The sequence below is a fragment of the Vipera ursinii genome, assembly GCF_947247035.1.
Source record: "Vipera ursinii genome assembly, chromosome: 2".
In the NCBI taxonomy this organism is placed as follows: Eukaryota; Metazoa; Chordata; class Lepidosauria; order Squamata; family Viperidae; genus Vipera; species Vipera ursinii.
The window spans coordinates 161,170,871-161,188,860 of record NC_139513.1 but is presented as its reverse complement, the minus strand read 5'-3'; the positions used below and the strand labels follow the sequence as shown (position 1 = coordinate 161,188,860).

The 17,990-nt window shown below is 40.0% G+C and overlaps 1 protein-coding gene across 1 annotated transcript in view; it reads right to left on the bottom strand.

The window, feature by feature from the left end:
• LRP1 (LDL receptor related protein 1) overlaps positions 1 to 17,990 on the bottom strand; it is a 321,802-nt gene that overhangs the window by 228,457 nt on the left and 75,355 nt on the right. The window contains exon 3 of the mRNA XM_083357102.1: positions 7,074 to 7,196. Coding sequence (XP_083213228.1) covers positions 7,074 to 7,196 — 123 coding nt within the window. The remainder of the gene's footprint in view (positions 1 to 7,073; positions 7,197 to 17,990) is intronic.

The window sequence follows — 17,990 nt, the reverse complement described above, 5'->3', positions numbered from 1 at the left end:
AAAAAAATGTTATACAAGTGTAATGTGGTACATATTAAGCTAAGTATTGAGCCTGTATCTTTATCATGTAAGCTTTGTAATTTAGCAAAATTGTCGGAAATTAAAGACTAAGCTAGTGTAAATCATTGTACACAGCCATAAGGTTGTTACAGGTTAACATCTTTATTCTACAGACAATTTTGTTTGATAATATACCCCCTCCCCTGCTTGCAAAAAAGAGAAACTCCATTACTGCCCTCCAAAATCTCTTTTTTTAAGTCTTTACTAGATAGAAAAACTTCCATAGCTAAGTATCTCAGCATAAAGAGTTTAACCTCACCCAACCCTGTACAATAATGCTAAGCCACCATCCTTAATGGAAGAGCTGCTCTACAATGGGCAAGGGATAGCCAAGCTGGTCTCTTCCAATGGTCAAGGAGAGCAAGAGCTGTAATCCAAAACATCTGGAGGACACCAAGTTGCCTGTTACACGTCCACGCTATGCCTAACTGCTTCAACTACCATCTTTCCAGATGTGTTCTGATTGTGTCAGTCCCTTTCATCGAGGACTTTTGCTTGGCCCAGAGCAATCAAACATATAATGCAACTTCTGAGTCCCTTATTTACTCATAATTTTGAAACATTTCAGAATCCTGTAATAGCTTACGTCTTGTCTATACAACCGAATCCTTGCAAGGATGTTGTAAGAGACAACATTCCAAAGGAAAGGAAGTGAGGAGAGACAAAAGCATGCAAACCCAGGCACTTATTGTTCAAAAACATCTTCTGATCCCCTGCTGAAATGACAAGGAGAGGGACAGCCAAAGAAGCTGGTCTATCAGAAGATCTGTTCAAACAATCCTGCGTTCCTTCTCGTCCTCAGCTGCAGCCTCTCCAAATGATTGCCTTTAGAATGACAGTAAAGCCACTTGATCTCTGGCTGATCAATGGTTGATGCCTGCGTTAATAAATAGATATGTTTGGCTAGGAAGCTCAGAGGAAAGCCTCTGTCGGTATTGACCCCAAATTTGTCAGCAGTCCAAAACCTTAATTAATAATTAGTGTCTGCATTTAAATTAATAGGTGCTTTCTAAAATCTGTGGGAACAACCAAGAAGAGGCTACATTAGCAATAATGAGTTCATCCCAACCAGGGACTCCATTGTTTGGAATATGCTTGACATTTCCTCGTGTTTGCATGCAAATGTTTGTCAGCTTGACTTCATCTAACCCACTTGGATATTAACAAAGACACCTCCAGCTTTCCCCTCCCGTTTCCTTTATCTCCAAATCCTGTCTGGGGTAACTCTTGCCTGTCACTGCTAACAGAGGACTGAGAAGTTCTCCATCTTCTGTAGCTGTTTAACCAGTCCTTTCTCACGCCACTATGGCACCACGTTGACGCCCCCTTATCTTTTTAGGGTTAGAAGGCTTTCTCTTGAAATCCCTCCCCCTTTCAATGAATTTCTAGTATCAATATTAGCAATAACAATGATGTTGGCACATGAGATAAGCTTCATAAATCAGGGTCCCTCTTTTTTTCATACTTCACAACAATAGTTCTGTGCTGACCAAAATGAAATGCATTCAGTTATTGTTTGTTTTTGTTTTTTAATATTGGGTTTTTACTTAGTTTATTAACGTCATCTCCTCCTCACCCGAGAAATCTAAGTTGATTTAGAATGCTAGGAACTGTAATCCAACATCATCAAATTGGGGAAAACATATCTGTGTGCTATAATAAGCACAGAATCATGCTAAGTAAAATATACAATCCACATTTTTTTCAAGAAAACTAAAGTGCAGTTAGCAAGTCAACCAAAACTGCCTTAATATTATTATTATTAAATTTTTATATCACCCTTCTCCCGAAGGACTCAGGGTGGTGTACAGGGCAATAAATATTAAAAATGAAGTACAAAAGTTAAAAAACAATTAAATATTATGCCCGATATAAACAGTAATTAAAACCATGTTAAAAACCCAACCCTTAACCCATCAAACCAGGCCGGATTGCTCAAATAAATAAGTTTTTAGATCCCACCGGAAGGAGCGAAGGTCGGGGGCCATCCGGAGCTCGACCAGCAAGTGGTTCCACAGGTCTGGTGCGCCCACAGAGAACGCCCTCCCCCTGGGGGCCACCAATCAACATTCTTTGATCGGAGGCACCCTGAGGAGGCCCTCTCTGTGGGAGCGCACTGGACGGAGGGAAGTTGACGCCGGCCGCAGGTGTTGCCGTAGGTAATCCGGACCCATGCCATGTGGGCTTTGTAAGTCATTACCAACACCTTGAATCTATTATTTTGAATCTATTATCTTGAATGTATTATTTTGTTCATAGAACAAATTTTGGTGAAGGGCAAGGAAAATGGAATATAATAATTTGACTTAAGAACTTCAACAAGGCACCAATCCTCCCTTAATAAATAGCATATTCTACAGTTATTTTAACTGTCCACAGAATTGAAGCATTTTTTCTTTTTTAAAAAAATTATATTTGACAAAGTGTAATTATTATTGCGCTCCAGTGAGCAATCTATTGACACAGAATTGTGTAGCATTTGCTACTAAAACTCATAAATTGCATTTGTTAATTTTGCAACCAGAAAATAGTAAAAAATATTATTATAGCTGCTTTGATCTTCCACAAGTTCTTCCATTAGACATCAAATAACAATATGGAAAAACTGATAATATTTGAATATTTGAATTGATTCAATTCTCAAATTTAGAGGCAAACTGAGATCAGCTGGAATTTGTCACTGTCTTACTACAATCACAGTGTCTTATTCCAGAGGCACATCTATACAAAAGAACACTTAACATCTGGCCTCTGTCAAATATTTCGCAATGGTTGTCTATTTCAAAATATTGCCCTGGAGAAAATTGGCAGACATCCCAGAGGCCAAATCTGCTTTCTTATTATAATCAGGAATTAATTGCATTGGACCAATAGATGAGGAATTTGTTTGGTCCCATTTTTCTTGCAGCTAAAAACAAGGATCCAAAAAGCTCATCTAACCCAAGATCCTGCCACCTAGATGTTTTTGGGTAAGCTCCACAAGCAGAACATGGCTGCAACATTCCCTTACTTCAGACATAACATCAAGAGCCTGTCCTTCTGAACCTGACAATCCCAAATGCCATCATGACTCAGGCATCGATATTTTTCTCTGCTATGGATCTGCATCATCTCCTTTTAAGGCTAGGTTGGGGGGTCAGCCCTTCCCACCTTGCTGGAACAAATTCCAATCCTTTGCTATCTAGTGTGAGAAATAGTACTCCATTTTATCTGCCCTGAACCTCGCTCCATTCAATTTGCTGGATAACCTTAGGCCGGGGATAAAATTATAAAGTGGAAATAACCCTTCATCCTATAAAATTTCTCTATAACATGCATCATTTTACGCATACTTTGTATCTTCCTTTTTCCTCTTTTCTAATGCTAAAAGCCTGACAGGCAATTCTTCATGGGAAGTTACTTCAGCCCCTAAAATCATTTTAGTTCCTTTTTTACTGTGTCTATTCCAGTTCTTCAGTATTCTTTTTCAAGTCAGTCAGTACTATTTATAATGGGATTGCATCACATACTTCTATAAAGGCAGCTTGTTTTTAATTTCTTTCCTAATTATTCTAAAAAAAAATTCAAAATCCATGGATTTTTCTTCAGTAATACTTTTCTCTTGTATCCCTGATAATTTTTAATGGTGGCTTTTATTAGTTATAGAAACTTATTGGCTATAGCTATACCCAGCCTATCATTTCCTGAACAGTCCCTAGAACTTTCTGGAAAATGATCTAGTGATGTGATTTTATAAAAAGATTGGAATTTTGTTTCTTGACACTACTTTTTATGCCCAAGACAATTTTTTATAATGTCAGTTATATTTGTGCCACATTTTCTGTGACAGATAGAAAGAACTCATTCAGCATCTCTTCAATCACTTAGGATATTTTTAACAGTCCTCCACAGTCAACTCTTGTGAAATAGTTTCTTGTTTCATTCATACACACACACACACACACACACACACACACACACACACACAGAGAGAGAGAGAGAGAGAGAGAGAGAGAGACAGACAGACAGACAGACAGACAGACAGACAGAAACATTTTGTATTTCCTCTTTTTTTCCCTAGTCTGTTTATTCAGCTTGTAAAAATAACTATAATGGCTACAAATACATCTCAGTAACAATATCAAAGCATCTACTAAAACAGGGCTTTTCATCCATTGTACCACTTTTAGGATAAGGCATTATCCGAGTACCACCAGTCGCCCACCAAGTTGTCAAAAACTTGACCCCCCAAAAAAGGGAAAAAATGATAAAGTACAGGTAGTCCTTGACTTACAATTTGCTTAGTGACTGTTCGAAGTTACAACAGCACTGAAAAAAGTGACTTATGACCATTTTTCACACTTATGAATGTTGCAGCATCCCCAGGGTCATGTGATTTACATTCGGATACTTGGCAACTGATTCATACTTATGCAGGGCGCTCAGAAGTCTCCTGGCACTCAGATGCCGTCTGCGCTCGGCGCTCTGAAGCCTCCCAGCGCATTTTTTTACTAACCTGCTTTCAGCTGCATTCCATTTCTCCGTTTGCTTCTCAGCTTCCACCACGTGTTTGTGGGACTATCAGTAAAGGAAAAAAAAAGTTCCATGAGACATTCTAACTTCTCGTGAGATCTCATGAGAAGTTAGAAAGTCTCATGGAACTTTTTTTTTGTCCCACACATGCATGGCAAAGGCTGAGAAGGGAATGGAGAAACGGAATGCAGATGAAAGCAGGTTAGTGTAAAAAAAAAGCTTTTTTTACATTTTTTTACAGTGCTGTTCAACCCGTCCTACGTGTACCACCAGCCAGGTGCTCGCGTACCACTAGTGGTATGCGTACCACCAGTTGAAAATCCCTGTTCTAGTCCAGCCCCCTGCTCAAGCAGGAGAACCTATACCATTTCAGACAAGTGACTGTCTAGTCTCTTCTTAAAAACCTCCAATGACGGAGCATCCACGATTTCTAAATGCAAGCTGTTGCACTGGTTAATTGTCCTCACTATCAGGAAGTTTCTCCTTAACTCCAGGTTGCTTTTCACTTTGGTCAGTTTCCAACCATTCTTTCTTGTCCTGCCCTCTGGTGCTTTGGAGAATAGTTTGAACCCCTCTTCTTTGTGGCAGCCCCCTCAAATACTGGAGTAGTGCTCTCATGTCGTCCCTGTTTCTTCTTTTCTTTAGACTAGCCAAGTCCTTCAGACGTTCTTAATATGTTTTAATCTCCAGGCTTTGATCATTTTAGTTGCTCTTCTCTGAACTTTTTCCAAAGTCTCAACATCTTCTTTGTAGCATGGTGACCAAAATTGGTTGCAGTATTCCAGCTGTGGCCTTACTAAGGGTTTATAAAGCGGTACTAATACTTCGTGTGATCCTGATTCTATGTCTCTGTTTATACAATCCAGGATTGATTGTATTAGCTTTTTTGGCTCCTGCTGCACACTGCTGGCTCATAATCAAGTGATTATCCACTAAGACTCCAAGGTCCCTCTCGCCTAATCTGTACTTATACCTTTGGTTTTTCCTGCCTAAATTCAAAACTTTGTTTTTCTCCACATTAAAATTTCTTTTGTTGGATAGGGCCCATTGTTCAAGTTTGTCAAGATCTTTTTGGATGCTGAGCTTGTCTTCCTGCCAGTTTAGTGTCATCTACAAATCTGATGAATTCCCTGTCTATTCCCTCATCTATTAAATTATATTAAATTAAACAAATCGAAAGCATCCACTAAAACATATTAAACGTAAACATCAAATCAAAAAAGCCTTCCAAGAAAGCTTGAGAAGTCCCCTTTCCCCCCCCCCCTGATTTCTATGAATGCAAATACAGAGAAAGATCTTTAAAAAAATAAAGAAAAGTTAATAATAGAAAAAGCCTTTCCTCTTGTATCCAGAAATTCCATCTGGGGACATACCATCAACTATTCTAACTTGAATTTTTATTGTTGAAAACCACTGTTTCTCCCCCCTCCCTGGAAGATCTCTCTATGACTTCATATCCCACTCCTAAGTCCCAGCCCAACCTATCTCACAAGTTGGTTGTGGGCAAAAATTGAGGAGTCATATGTCCACTATCTTAAGATCATGGACGAAAGGTGAGCCATAAATCTTAATGAATTAATTTACAGTCCCAAAGCTCACACAAAGCAGGGGAACCAGTGGATTTAAATTCTGGGTTTAATTATGAGGGTTAAAAGCTAGGTAGCAGGGAACTGTTTGAGTCAGCATCCCTTCCTTTTATTTTCAACTATTCCTGAATTTCCCACTATCTACGGAATGCCTGCTGGCTATTCTAAATAGCTCTCATTGGCAATTCTCACAAATCAAAGCAATATTAAGGCTCTTCTTCTGCCAAGGGACACTTTTTCTAACATTTATAAAGAAGTCCAAACTTCCTTTTAACTTGTCCTAATAATGCTTCTGGAGCAGCAGCAGGGAAGGCATTTTGACCATCTATAACATACTTATTTTGGGAAAGGAATATAGCTCAATGACTGAGCACATACTTTACAGGCAGAAAGCCCACAGTTCACACTCCAGCAACTTCACTTAAGAGAATTAATACTCCATATGATGTAAAATTCTCTGCTGGAAAAAAATTTTCTCCAGCAGATTAGTAATCAGGCAATTTTTAAAGACTCTTCAGTAGGAACACTATCATCCTAAGAAGTCAGTGGTTTCTACAGGAGGAAGCCAAAAAAGGGGAAGAAGACAGGGAAGGGAAACTCATCAGAAAAGTGGAAGTGGGGAAAGGTCTTCTCAGCCAATTTTGCATAAAACCCAATGAGGAACAGTTGCCCATAAATAAAACTTGCACAGAAACGTGAATAATAAACGATATTTTCCAAACTAGAGAAGTGGGAGAATTCTTACGAAACCTCTCCCTGTGCTGTTTTGTTTTTCAGTGTTCCCAAAGCAGTGAGAAGTGTGCCGTGCATTTTGCACCCTCAGAAAAAGTTGAATGGAAAGAAATCGAGGTCACCAAATAAAAATAGTTGTAAAAATAATTACTAGGGAAAAGAAGAGGAAGTAAAGATACCTACATATATCTGGTGATTCATCAGAGCCATCTGGACAGTCCTTCTCTCCGTCACATCTCCAGCCCTTGGATATACATGTGATCTGATCTTTACAGGCAAACTGTTTGGGGCTACATGTCTTCGGTGCTGGAGAAAGAAAGGCAAGAAAAAAAGAAAGCATAAAAAAATTAAGATGGTTGTGTAAAACATGGAGGTCCCTTCCAGCCTTATGATTCTATGTTGTATGTCCCTGACAATAATTTCAAAGGCTGGCTATTTAAAAAGCAACCAATTTTGACAGTGCCATTGGGCTCGTGCATATTTATGATACTTCAGGAACGAAGACTCTTAAAAATGAAAGGTATTCACCAGAGCAAAGCAAGAGCAAAAATATAGAACAGATTTTTTTAAACACCATTTAATTTGAATAAACATCTCAGGAATTTACAGTTCAGACATGAAAGGCTTGAACAAAGACACAAACCAGGAACCATCATTTTAAACTGTAAATCGTGTTTGCACTGGAAAAACTGTAAGAATCTCAAATCTGACTTTTACAAAAACTACCACGGCCATTCCTTCAGTTCTACCTTTTGCTTAAATTTATACAGCCAGCATCTCAACAACTTACAGGGGCAGGGGATCCTATTGTAGTAAAACTACACCTAAATAAAGAGTTAATAAACTAAACATCCAAACAGAACATGAACCAACTCTATTCACTGAGAAGTTGTAAACACTGGTAGCCACTTGGTCAACCTGCAAACTTTCTGCTTTATTGCATGCACCATTCTTCTAGCATGGCCTTCCCCAATCTGTCAACACACATATGTGCTGAATTCTCTGGAACTGTACTCTCAGCATATACAGAAGATAACAGGCTGGGGAAGACAGAGGAGTTAATATCTGTAGGATCCCAACTGTACTCCAGTTGGAATCCCTCATTCCAGAAGAAACTGTGGGCTGATCCCAGTTTCTATGAAGTGAGGGGGGGGATGAAGCCAGGAGGCCCTGCTTTTGGATATACCTCCCATCGAACTAAATGGCCTTTCTCAGAAGTCAGACTCGTTCTGGAAAATGGTAACAACTGAGCTCCTCCCCAAAAGCATATATATCAGCTCTTCGAAGTAGACCAGGGGTCTTCAAACTTGGCCCTTTTATGACTTGTGGACTTCAACTCCCAGAATTCCTCAGCCAGCGTGCCTGGATGAGGAATTCTGGGAGTTGAAGTCCACAAGTCATAAGAGGGCCAGGTTTGAAGAGCCCTGCTTTAAACCAATATTACCAGGAATAGAATCCCTGAAGTAGACCACGTCAGGAAGCTGGCCTCACAAGGCAGAGCTCTACCTTATTAATATAGTCTACAATACAATCATTCTGAAAACCTGATTGACATTGCCCCTTCCCTGCCTCTTGTACTGACAATCAAGGTGGGCAACTTTGAATTTTTCCTGTAGGCTTTCCTATTTCATCTGGCTAAGCTCAAGTTTTCCTAGCAGTCTTCATATGTATTTTATCCAAGGTCATCAGTTTGTACTCCTCTCCACTTGGTAGTTAATTACTTTGCTACTGGGTTATTACCAACAGATTTTTGCTCCTCACTGGGCTGGCTGATGGTAACTCTGCCACTTCCATTGCTATTACTGATTAAGATAGTAATTTATTTCTAAAGCATTTTGCTCTATTACCATGGACATATGTTGATCTACTACAATGAACGTTTTCATTGTTTAGTCTTGCTATATATCATTTTGACAGATTAAGCATTATAATAATTAAACAAATCAGTGACTCATTCATTCCATACTTGCTGTCAGAAGTACTACAAGGAAGATTGAGATTGATGTATTAGGAGGCCCAGGCAACACAGCAGTTAGAAAAGATGGTACCTTTCAAAAACTCAACTCTGCTGTATAGTTGGTTTCCTAAAGACATGCATGCCTTTCTAGCAGTCTCTTTTTCTCATTCTTTAAGCTGCTACACAGCTAGTCCTCAATTTACGATCACAATTGAGCCCAGAATTTATGTTGCTAAGTGAGAAATTTGTTAGGTGAGTTTTGCCCCATTTTACGACTTTTCTTGTCACATTTGTTAAGTGAATCACTGCAGTTGTTAACTTAGTAACCTGGTTGTTAAGTGAATCTGGCTTCCTCATTGGCTTTGCTTGTCAGAAGGTCGCAAAAGGTGATCACATGACCCTGGGACACGGCAACCATCATAAATATGAACCAGTTGCCAAACATCTAAAGGTAAAATCAGGTGACCATGGTTGTAACCATGAAAAATAGTTGTAAGTCACTTTTTTCCAGTGCCTCTGTAACTTCAAACGGTCACTAAATGAATTCCCATCTCAAGAAAACACCAGCAGGAATAGACCCCAGCTTGGAGGGCCAGCAACAGATCTAGAGTTACATAGCTTCTTTCAAAATAGATGCTTAGCTGCTGAGCTTCATGACCAAATTTACATGCTTTTGTGCATGCACTGGCTTCTTTGATTACATAGGATAACAAGCCCAAGGCGAATTGAAAAAGGAAATGTGTGATAAGGGACAAGGAAACCAAATAGAAAGAATGTGAACTTGGAGTGATAAAGGGGGGGAGGGAGAGAGAGAGAGAGAGAGAGAGAGAGAGAGAGAGAGAGAGAAGGGGGTGGAGGGAGAGAGAGAGAGAGAGATGGAGAGGTGTGTCAGCTAATACAGAGGTCCCCAACCTCAGGAACTGGTCCATGGTCCACCAGGAACTGGCCAGGCAATTGAGTAAAGCCCCATCGGCACATGCATGGGATCCAGGCAGCATGTGAAACCACTTCCCTCCCAGTCTGTGGAAAAACTTCCCTCCACAGAACCAGTCCCTAGCTCCCAAAAGGTGTGGGGGGCCCCTGCTGAGCCAATAGACAGCATGTGTACATGGACAGATACACCACCTACAAATGTGATAAAGACTATCAAGGAATAGTGTTTATTTCAATTAAAAATAATTCCTTCTTTCCCTCTGGATTATTCTTAAGAGACAACACGAGGGAAAAGTTGCATGACACGGTGATGCTCTTACAAGTGCAAGGAAAGCAGTGTGGGATAAACTCTGCCCTTGTTCGCTACCAGCCAGCGTAAGGGTTCCTAAGAGATTACCTCTGATGCGAATCGGCCCTGAATGGGGGAAAGAGTGCTTGCCTGCTTTTGCTGCAAGCAAGCTTCTGATGCAATTATTTCTGCATGGAGCAGTTGTTCCCTGCAAACAAAGCATACGTTTGGCTAAAGGATGTCTTTCAGAAAGCTGTCCATCCCCTCAAACTGTTTGCCCTTTGAAACAGAAAAATTCTTTCCAAATGAGAAGGTAAAAGAGCACGCAAGCAGTAAGAATGTGTTTTCACGTAATTCTGCTTCATTCAATGCTAAATACCAATCAATAATGTTCAGAGAACGTTCTCAAAGAAAGCTCTCGGCCATCCTGAGAAAGACAGTGATTGGAAGGAAGATGAAGGCCATTGACTCTTTATCCCAGAGAAACGTTTGAGAGCCAGGGGTGATGTTTAGCCAGAGAATGAGGAGTTAGATTCTTACACACATAGCTACTCTGTGTAAAACGCTTCTTCCTGCTAGACCAGGCAGAGCAGGAAAGAAAGCTAATAACACATTTAACAATTGAGTTTGTCCAGGCAGAGTGGGAAAAACAATGCATTTTTTGGCCTAGGGTTCAACTCTAATTATACTGAAACTACGGGAACTTAAGCACCTAATTAATAACTTACATTGATTTCCTTAATGTAACGAAACCTGCAATGTTGTGATTTATGGATCCAAATTTATCCCACATTTTTATTTGTCCATAAGGTAAAGATAAAGGTTCCCCCGCACATGCGTGCTAGTCATTTCCAACTCTAGGGGCCGGTGCTCATCTCCATTTCAAAGCCGAAGAGCCAGCGCTTGTCCGAGGACGTCTCCGTGGTCATGTGGCCAGCATGACTAGACGCCAAAGGCGCACGGAACGCTGTTACCTTCCCACTGTAGTGGTCCCTATTTTTCTACTTGCATTTTTACATGCTTTAGAACTGCTAGGTTGGCAGAAGCTGGGACGAGTAACAGGCGCTCACTCTGTTACACGGCCCTCGGGATTCGACCCGCCAAACTGCCGACCTTCTGATCGACAAGCTCAGCGTCCTAACCCACCGCGTCCCTGTTATTTGTCCATACACCTATTTAATTTTTAAGGTCTCTGGCTATTACAGGTAGTCCTTGACTTACCACAGTTCATTTGGTGACCATTCAATGTTACAATGGCGCTGAAAAAAGTGACTTATGGTCTCACGGCCATTGCAGCATCCCCATGGTCATGTGATCAAAATTCAGAAACTTGGCAACTGACTTTATATTTATGACAACTGTAGCATCCAGGGGTCATGTGGTCATCTTCTGCTACCTTCTGACAAGCAAAGTCAATGGGAAAGCCAGATTCACTTAACAACCATGTTACTAACTTAACAACTTGCAATGACTCACTTAATAACTGTGGCAAGAAAGCTCGCAAAATGGGGCAAAACCCATTTAACAAATGTCTCACTTAGCAACACAAATTTTGGGGTCAATTATGCTCGTAAGTCGAGGACTACTTCAATCCTATTTGAAGCAGATGTATGATCAATGAGATTAGGCGTACATCTGATGCCTCTCTATCATATTAACAATTATTACAGAGTATGGTTATATCAGGAAGAGAGGAAAAAATCCTCCTTAAGTACTTCATACATTCATACTTTTAGCATTCACACTTAAGAAAAAATAACTTGCCCTTTAGTTTTTTGAGTAAAACAACCAAAACCATTATAATCACTTTTTTTCTGCTACTATTACATTTAAAAAAACAAATGCATTCCTTGGGGATTTCAAATTTAGTTCAATTATATTATTCGGGGCAGATTCCTGAATTTAATGAGAAAGTTCAATTTCATTGGAAGCTTTACTGGAGTCGTGGTTGGAGAATCCTGCTATTACTGGAATTGTTCCTCAGATATCTTTGCTGAAATATTCAGTTTTAAAATGCACATTGCTGCATCATCAGAACTAGTTACTGCCTCCTTTCAACACACCCCTGGTTGGAGGGGATCTTAAGGCATCCAGGGTTAATGTCCTTTTCCTTACTTGCAGATATAATAGTACATCTGTCACTATGCATTACTTCAAGGAGTCAGCTCCTCCTCCTCATATACCTGCTACTTGCAAGCAGATAAATGCCTATAAACATATGGTATCAATGTAAAAATGTGACAAACGTTTCTTCAAGTTTGAAACAATTTCAATCTTGCGGACGTTTCAAGCCTGCATTAGTACCAGCTCCAAACGTATCATACAGCTGTTTCTGAAACTGTATTTCAGGGCACTACAAATTTGCGAACAATTCGGATCTGGTAAGTTTGTACACTACTGATAAATATTCTTTTTAAAAAAAATGTTTGCTTTGTTTCTGCCATGGTACAGTCCAGATTCTTTGACAGATTGATTGGTGGGATATAAGAGATGTAAAAAAAGTTGAGAACACCTGAAATAGAACATTCATGTTTGAACAAAGGACCAAATGCTGTAGAGAAACAGTAGTTGACATCATATGTTCCTGGAGGACTACAGCTAATTATTGACTGGTAAATGACCTAGACAGGCCTTGACTCGATCCAGCAAGCCACCAATAAACCTCAGGAAATTCACAATGTTCCTCTGTTACCCCACTTCAGTATCTAATCCATCAGAAGTGCCCTTGTATTCAACTGGACATCAAATGCTCTAATGTTTGCAGAGAAAACTGTATCTCTTGTCTCCAGTCTCCAGTGCTTAAATGAGAAGATTCATGCGGTATAGTATAGGCAGCCAGAGATCTGCTGCAGAAAACATTAAAAAAAAATTTTTTAGTGGTCCTGCTTGGTAAGCAAGCCGTTAATTCTTCGCTCTTGTCTCTTGTGCCATTTGAGTCAATTTGACAGGAAAGATTCCTAAATGGCACAGTTGCTATCTGCTAATTGCTGCCCATCTTCTATGCCTCCGAGCTTTGCCAAATGACATGCATACAAAATAAATTGCCATCAAAACCTCAAAATCAATACCATTAACCCTAAGGAGCTCTGACACTATGGAGCAATAAGATTGAAAAAGTATCACGGCATCCAAAAAATGAATGGATTAGGAAAAAGGGTGGCAGAGGTGTGTGTGTGTGTGTGTTTGTGTGTGTGTGTGTGTGTGTGTGTGTTTCTTTGTAAGAATTGCACACTGCTGCAATCCAGAATCTAAAAGCACCAGGAATGAAAGTGACAGATTCAATCATTCAAAGCATTGTTGGAAGAAGGGTTCCCCCAAGCATGCTTAGATATATTAAAAGAAATATATCGCATCAAAGCCAAGGTAGAAACAATCCCCAGTCTTTTTAGTGAGACTCCTTTCCAACCGAGAAGCACGATCTCAGTCTGTGAATGTTACAGGTTCCCACTTTTTCCAAGCCCTTGCTTGTTGTCGGAATTCTATCCTGCTTTTCATCCAGGAACACAAGGGAGTTGTCCCTCTTTCAGTTTTTTCCACACAAAAATTTACCCTGTGAGATAGGCTGGGCTGAGGGACAGTGACTGGCTCAAAGACACCCTGATACCCTCTCAGTCTATAGCTGAGAGTAAGTAGACTTGAATTAACTTCTAGTGCAGCATCTTAATCACAAAAGCAGCAGCTGAATCAAGATACAGACAGCCAGCGGCATTGCGAAATACATTTTCTGAAATCCTTATGCAAACAATTCTTGCAGAGATAATAATGCAAGGAGTCTGTAGAAGAATGAAGGTTTTGAACCAATGCCTACAGCACACCCAGTAGCTGCAGATCTGTTCAAGAAAGTCACAGCACTCCCAAAGGTTGAGTTTGTTCTGCTGTTATAACAGAGATGGTTTAACAAGACTATCCTATTGCTGACCCCTGGGACCTGCCATTCAGACACAAAAGGCATTTCGTTCCCCACCGCTGGCCTTCTCTTTTCTCCTGAACATAAATCTTACCCTGACAACCTTGCCAAAAGGCTTCTGGAGAATCCCAAGCCTTGCCCTGGGTTTACAGAATCTGTCACGGAAGAGATATATCCTTGAAGGTCTCCAAAGCCAAGACCTCCTACCAAATAACAACATGGGGACTGTTTTTTTTAAAAAATAAAATAAACAGAAGAGCTTCTTTGCTTTCCATATTTTTCAGGACTCACGTGTATGTTCCTAAAACTACTGTTCCCACATGTATCTGTTCCCAGACTGTCTATTCAGGCTGCACATCAACCTACTTTTTGATCCTTTTGCCAAATGGTGATACAAGGCAATGAACTTAGCATTGTCTTCTTGCTGAAAAGTATATGGCCTTCCAGAAAGCGAGTTTAATTATTTGGGAGACAAACTCTGAACAAAGTTCAAACATCCTTATTGCCTGTTATCAACACACAAAGCTTCCATCACAATACTTCCTCCAATCTCTTCACTACCCACAAACTGTAAATCTCTTCTAGCAAATACACTTGTAGAAAAAATACCAGCCTATTCGAGGAGGGGGGGGGAGAGAATCTGTAATAAGCTGGTCCTAGATTAAATAAATAAATAACTGTTCTCCAAAAAAGCTATATACTACCAGCCTTGAGAGTGGGTCTTGCAGGAAACAAAAGCTACTACACAGCGGAGGACATGCCTCATTTCCCCCAACACAAGGTGTCCTGACCCATCTTAAAGGAAATATAGCTTTCACTTTAAAAAAATAAAAAAAAGATTGTAGACCTGGATTCCTAGAAAGTAGCAATATTATTTCCAAGAACCACACTATTATGCTAATGAATGAAGGCTTAAGGGCCAGTTTAATGATCTGTCTGCTTTCATTCTGTGGAGGACTGAAACATACACAGGGCTAGAAGCAGGAAAAACAGTTATAAATAATACAGACATTACCCTGCTAGCAGAAATATGCTAGAAGAAAAAACCAGACCTCAAGGGGATATCTAGTCAATCCCTAATCAGCATTCTTAAGCAGTTACAGTATTAAGAAGGTTGTATCATATTATTTTCCTCAAAGACATACACTGTTCCTCGAAGAACATTTCATAAGTGGCCACAGGATTCATCTTCAAGTAATTAACATGAGATATTTCGTATCAAAGGATGCAATTTGTACCCAGCAAAGCAGCTTGCGTACAGAATGTTATACAGCATGTTAATACTGTATGGAAGGTCAGTATCCTGAGACCCAATCCAGGCATAGAATATAGGACCTCCTACCCTTGAACACTACAACAGATATTCACTAAATATAAAGCAAACTGCTCACTTGAGGATGAAGAGCAGAAACGGAAGTTCCCCAAGTATTTGTATTAAGCCTGGGCTCCATTACTAGACTGTGTCCAGCAATGGGGATGGTTCTAATATATTTGCTACCTTGTGATGGCTCGAAGACAAATATAATATAAAAAGGAAATTCAAAGTAGATAGCCTTTACATTTGATGTAATTGCCTTCCAACTCCATCATTTGCAAGAAATGCAAATGGAAAGGAAGCCCTGACGGTCTTGATTTTCTCCCAAGGTTTATGCCTCTCTTTTATTATTATTTTTTTAACAGCTACATGTACTCTTATATATTCGCACGTTATCTTTTCTTCTACCTAGCTTTTGTAAATATACATACTTCTGAACATTTGCCAATGTCTTCCGTAGATTCAGGGACAGGAGAGGAAAACAGTTCCATCAACTAATCACATGTCATCACGCAAGAACAGCCACGCAATGGTTAAGTGGCAGTGTGCAAGTTTATGTAAACACCACTGAGTCATTTCCATTTTATGCTGCCAAAAGGTGTCTGAAGGACACAGTGGAAAAGAGGACGACAGACTAGAGCAGCTGGATTCAACAAGGCCCTTTCTTATCTTCTGTGAAATGAGTAGGTCTGTGCAATTGTTTCAAAGATGTTGAAAGAAAAAAAATTCATCAGGGTCCAGTCCAAGCTGGGAATAATCAAAATGGGGACTGCTTTAGAAAGAAGGTTGCAGTTGATTGAAGAGGAGAGCCAGACAGAAACATGGAGCACTGACCATGGAGCACTGGCCACATGGAGCAGAGTGGTGGGCTTTTTATACCTTCTGGGGCTCTTTTATACCTTCTTGGGCTCCAACCTTCCTGAATGGATTATTGAATTTGCATTTCTAAAAGCTGGCATCTGCCTAGGGCAGTGATGGCGAACCTTTTAGAGACCGAGTGCCCAAACTGCAACCCAAAACTCGCTTATGTATCATCAGGTGCCGGGTGGGCATGACCCACTGGGTGGGCGTGGCTGCGGTGGTAACGGCAGACTGGGTGGGACTAAAAAGTTCAATCAATTCCAACTTTGCGAAATCTTTTTTTTTTCCCACGAGAAGTTGAAATTGATTCATTGATTGAAACTTTTTTTTTTGCACACAGTGGTGGAGGCCTAAAGTGAAAAGGTTTTATAAAACCCAGCTGAAGGCCTAGGACTGGGGCGACGGTGCATGTGCCCACAGAGAGGGCTCTGCGTGCCACCTGTGGCACACGTGCAATAGGTTCGCCACCACGGGCCTAGGGGCTGGGGCTGATTTCTGGGGGCTGGTGTGTGTGTGTGTGTGTTTAAGATCTTCTCCATTATTCTTTGGGGAAATATAGTCTGCCAAGGTGTCTCTTTCAAAATCCTTGCATGGACCTAGAAATTATTTCGCAACCATCATAGCCATTTATTTGAAATTCAATTCAAAATAAAATCTACTGAATACAAACTAAAGTCATTCTTATGGGTGAAAAATGCCTAAGTATTATAGGTTTTCCACATTTTGGGCAATTGGAAATATTTCTGTGTATTTCTATATTTCAGAAGGAAGAGGTTACCTAGATACAAAAGTCGGATTACAAAATTTACACTAGCTCATAGGCACTTGAAACCTATTTCCCAGAGCATCATCTGCAGATATGTTCAAAGATTCAACCAAATATACTTTTATAGTGTTTTTTTTTAAAAAAAAACTTACATAATTCATTTTCAAAATGTAGCGAGAAAGCATTCACAGAATAAATATGATACCGTGCCTAAGATACTAAGATGTTAAAGAGGGATGTGTCCTTTAACTGTCTAGTCCAGGATGAATTGAGATTTTGGCTCTTAACGTGTGGTTTTTTTGTGTTTTTTTTTTAAAGTTAAGTAAAAGCAGAATGCAGCTCCAGCCATTCTTCTGTAGAGAATGAGCAGCGCTTGCAGTTTGAAAAAAGGAAGAAAGAGCCCTTCATGCTGGTCATAAAGTCCAGTTCAAATCAGCAGGGTACAGCTGCAAGGCCTTCCCTTTTCAAACGTTCCCTCTTTAGTATTTGGGAAGTTCAGACGCCAATTTGCTAAAAATAAAAAAAAGCAAGCAGCTCTTCCGGTAGAAAAGAACGAAATAATCTCCCTCTTTCTTAACCTTACATTCTCCTCTTTAGTTAAACTGTGGAATATGATCTGTTTGGGTTTTTTTTCTTCAGTTCAGATATACAGAAAAGAGGATTAATTCCCAACTTTTTTTTTTTTTTTAAAAAAGCTCTCTAAATTAAGCCCGGCAGTTTTCAACTTGGCTTTCCCTTTTTGTATATACAGAAACGTTCCTAAAACTGAAAAGGACAGCTAAATAAGTTTTTTCTTTTGATTTATTAAATTAATATCCATCCTTTCCTCCAGCAGTACAAAACGGTGTATATGGCACTCCCGTCTCCCATTTTCTCTCGTAACAACGACTGCATAAGGTACACACTGGTTTGAGAAAGTGTGACTTGACCAAGTCAGTCACCGAGTTGTCATGGCTAAGGACAGGCCGAAATCCAGATCTTCCCAGTTTTCATCTAACATACCCACTACATCAGCGTTTCCCAACCTTAGGAACTTGAAGATGCGTGGACTTCAACTATGCTGGCTGGGGAA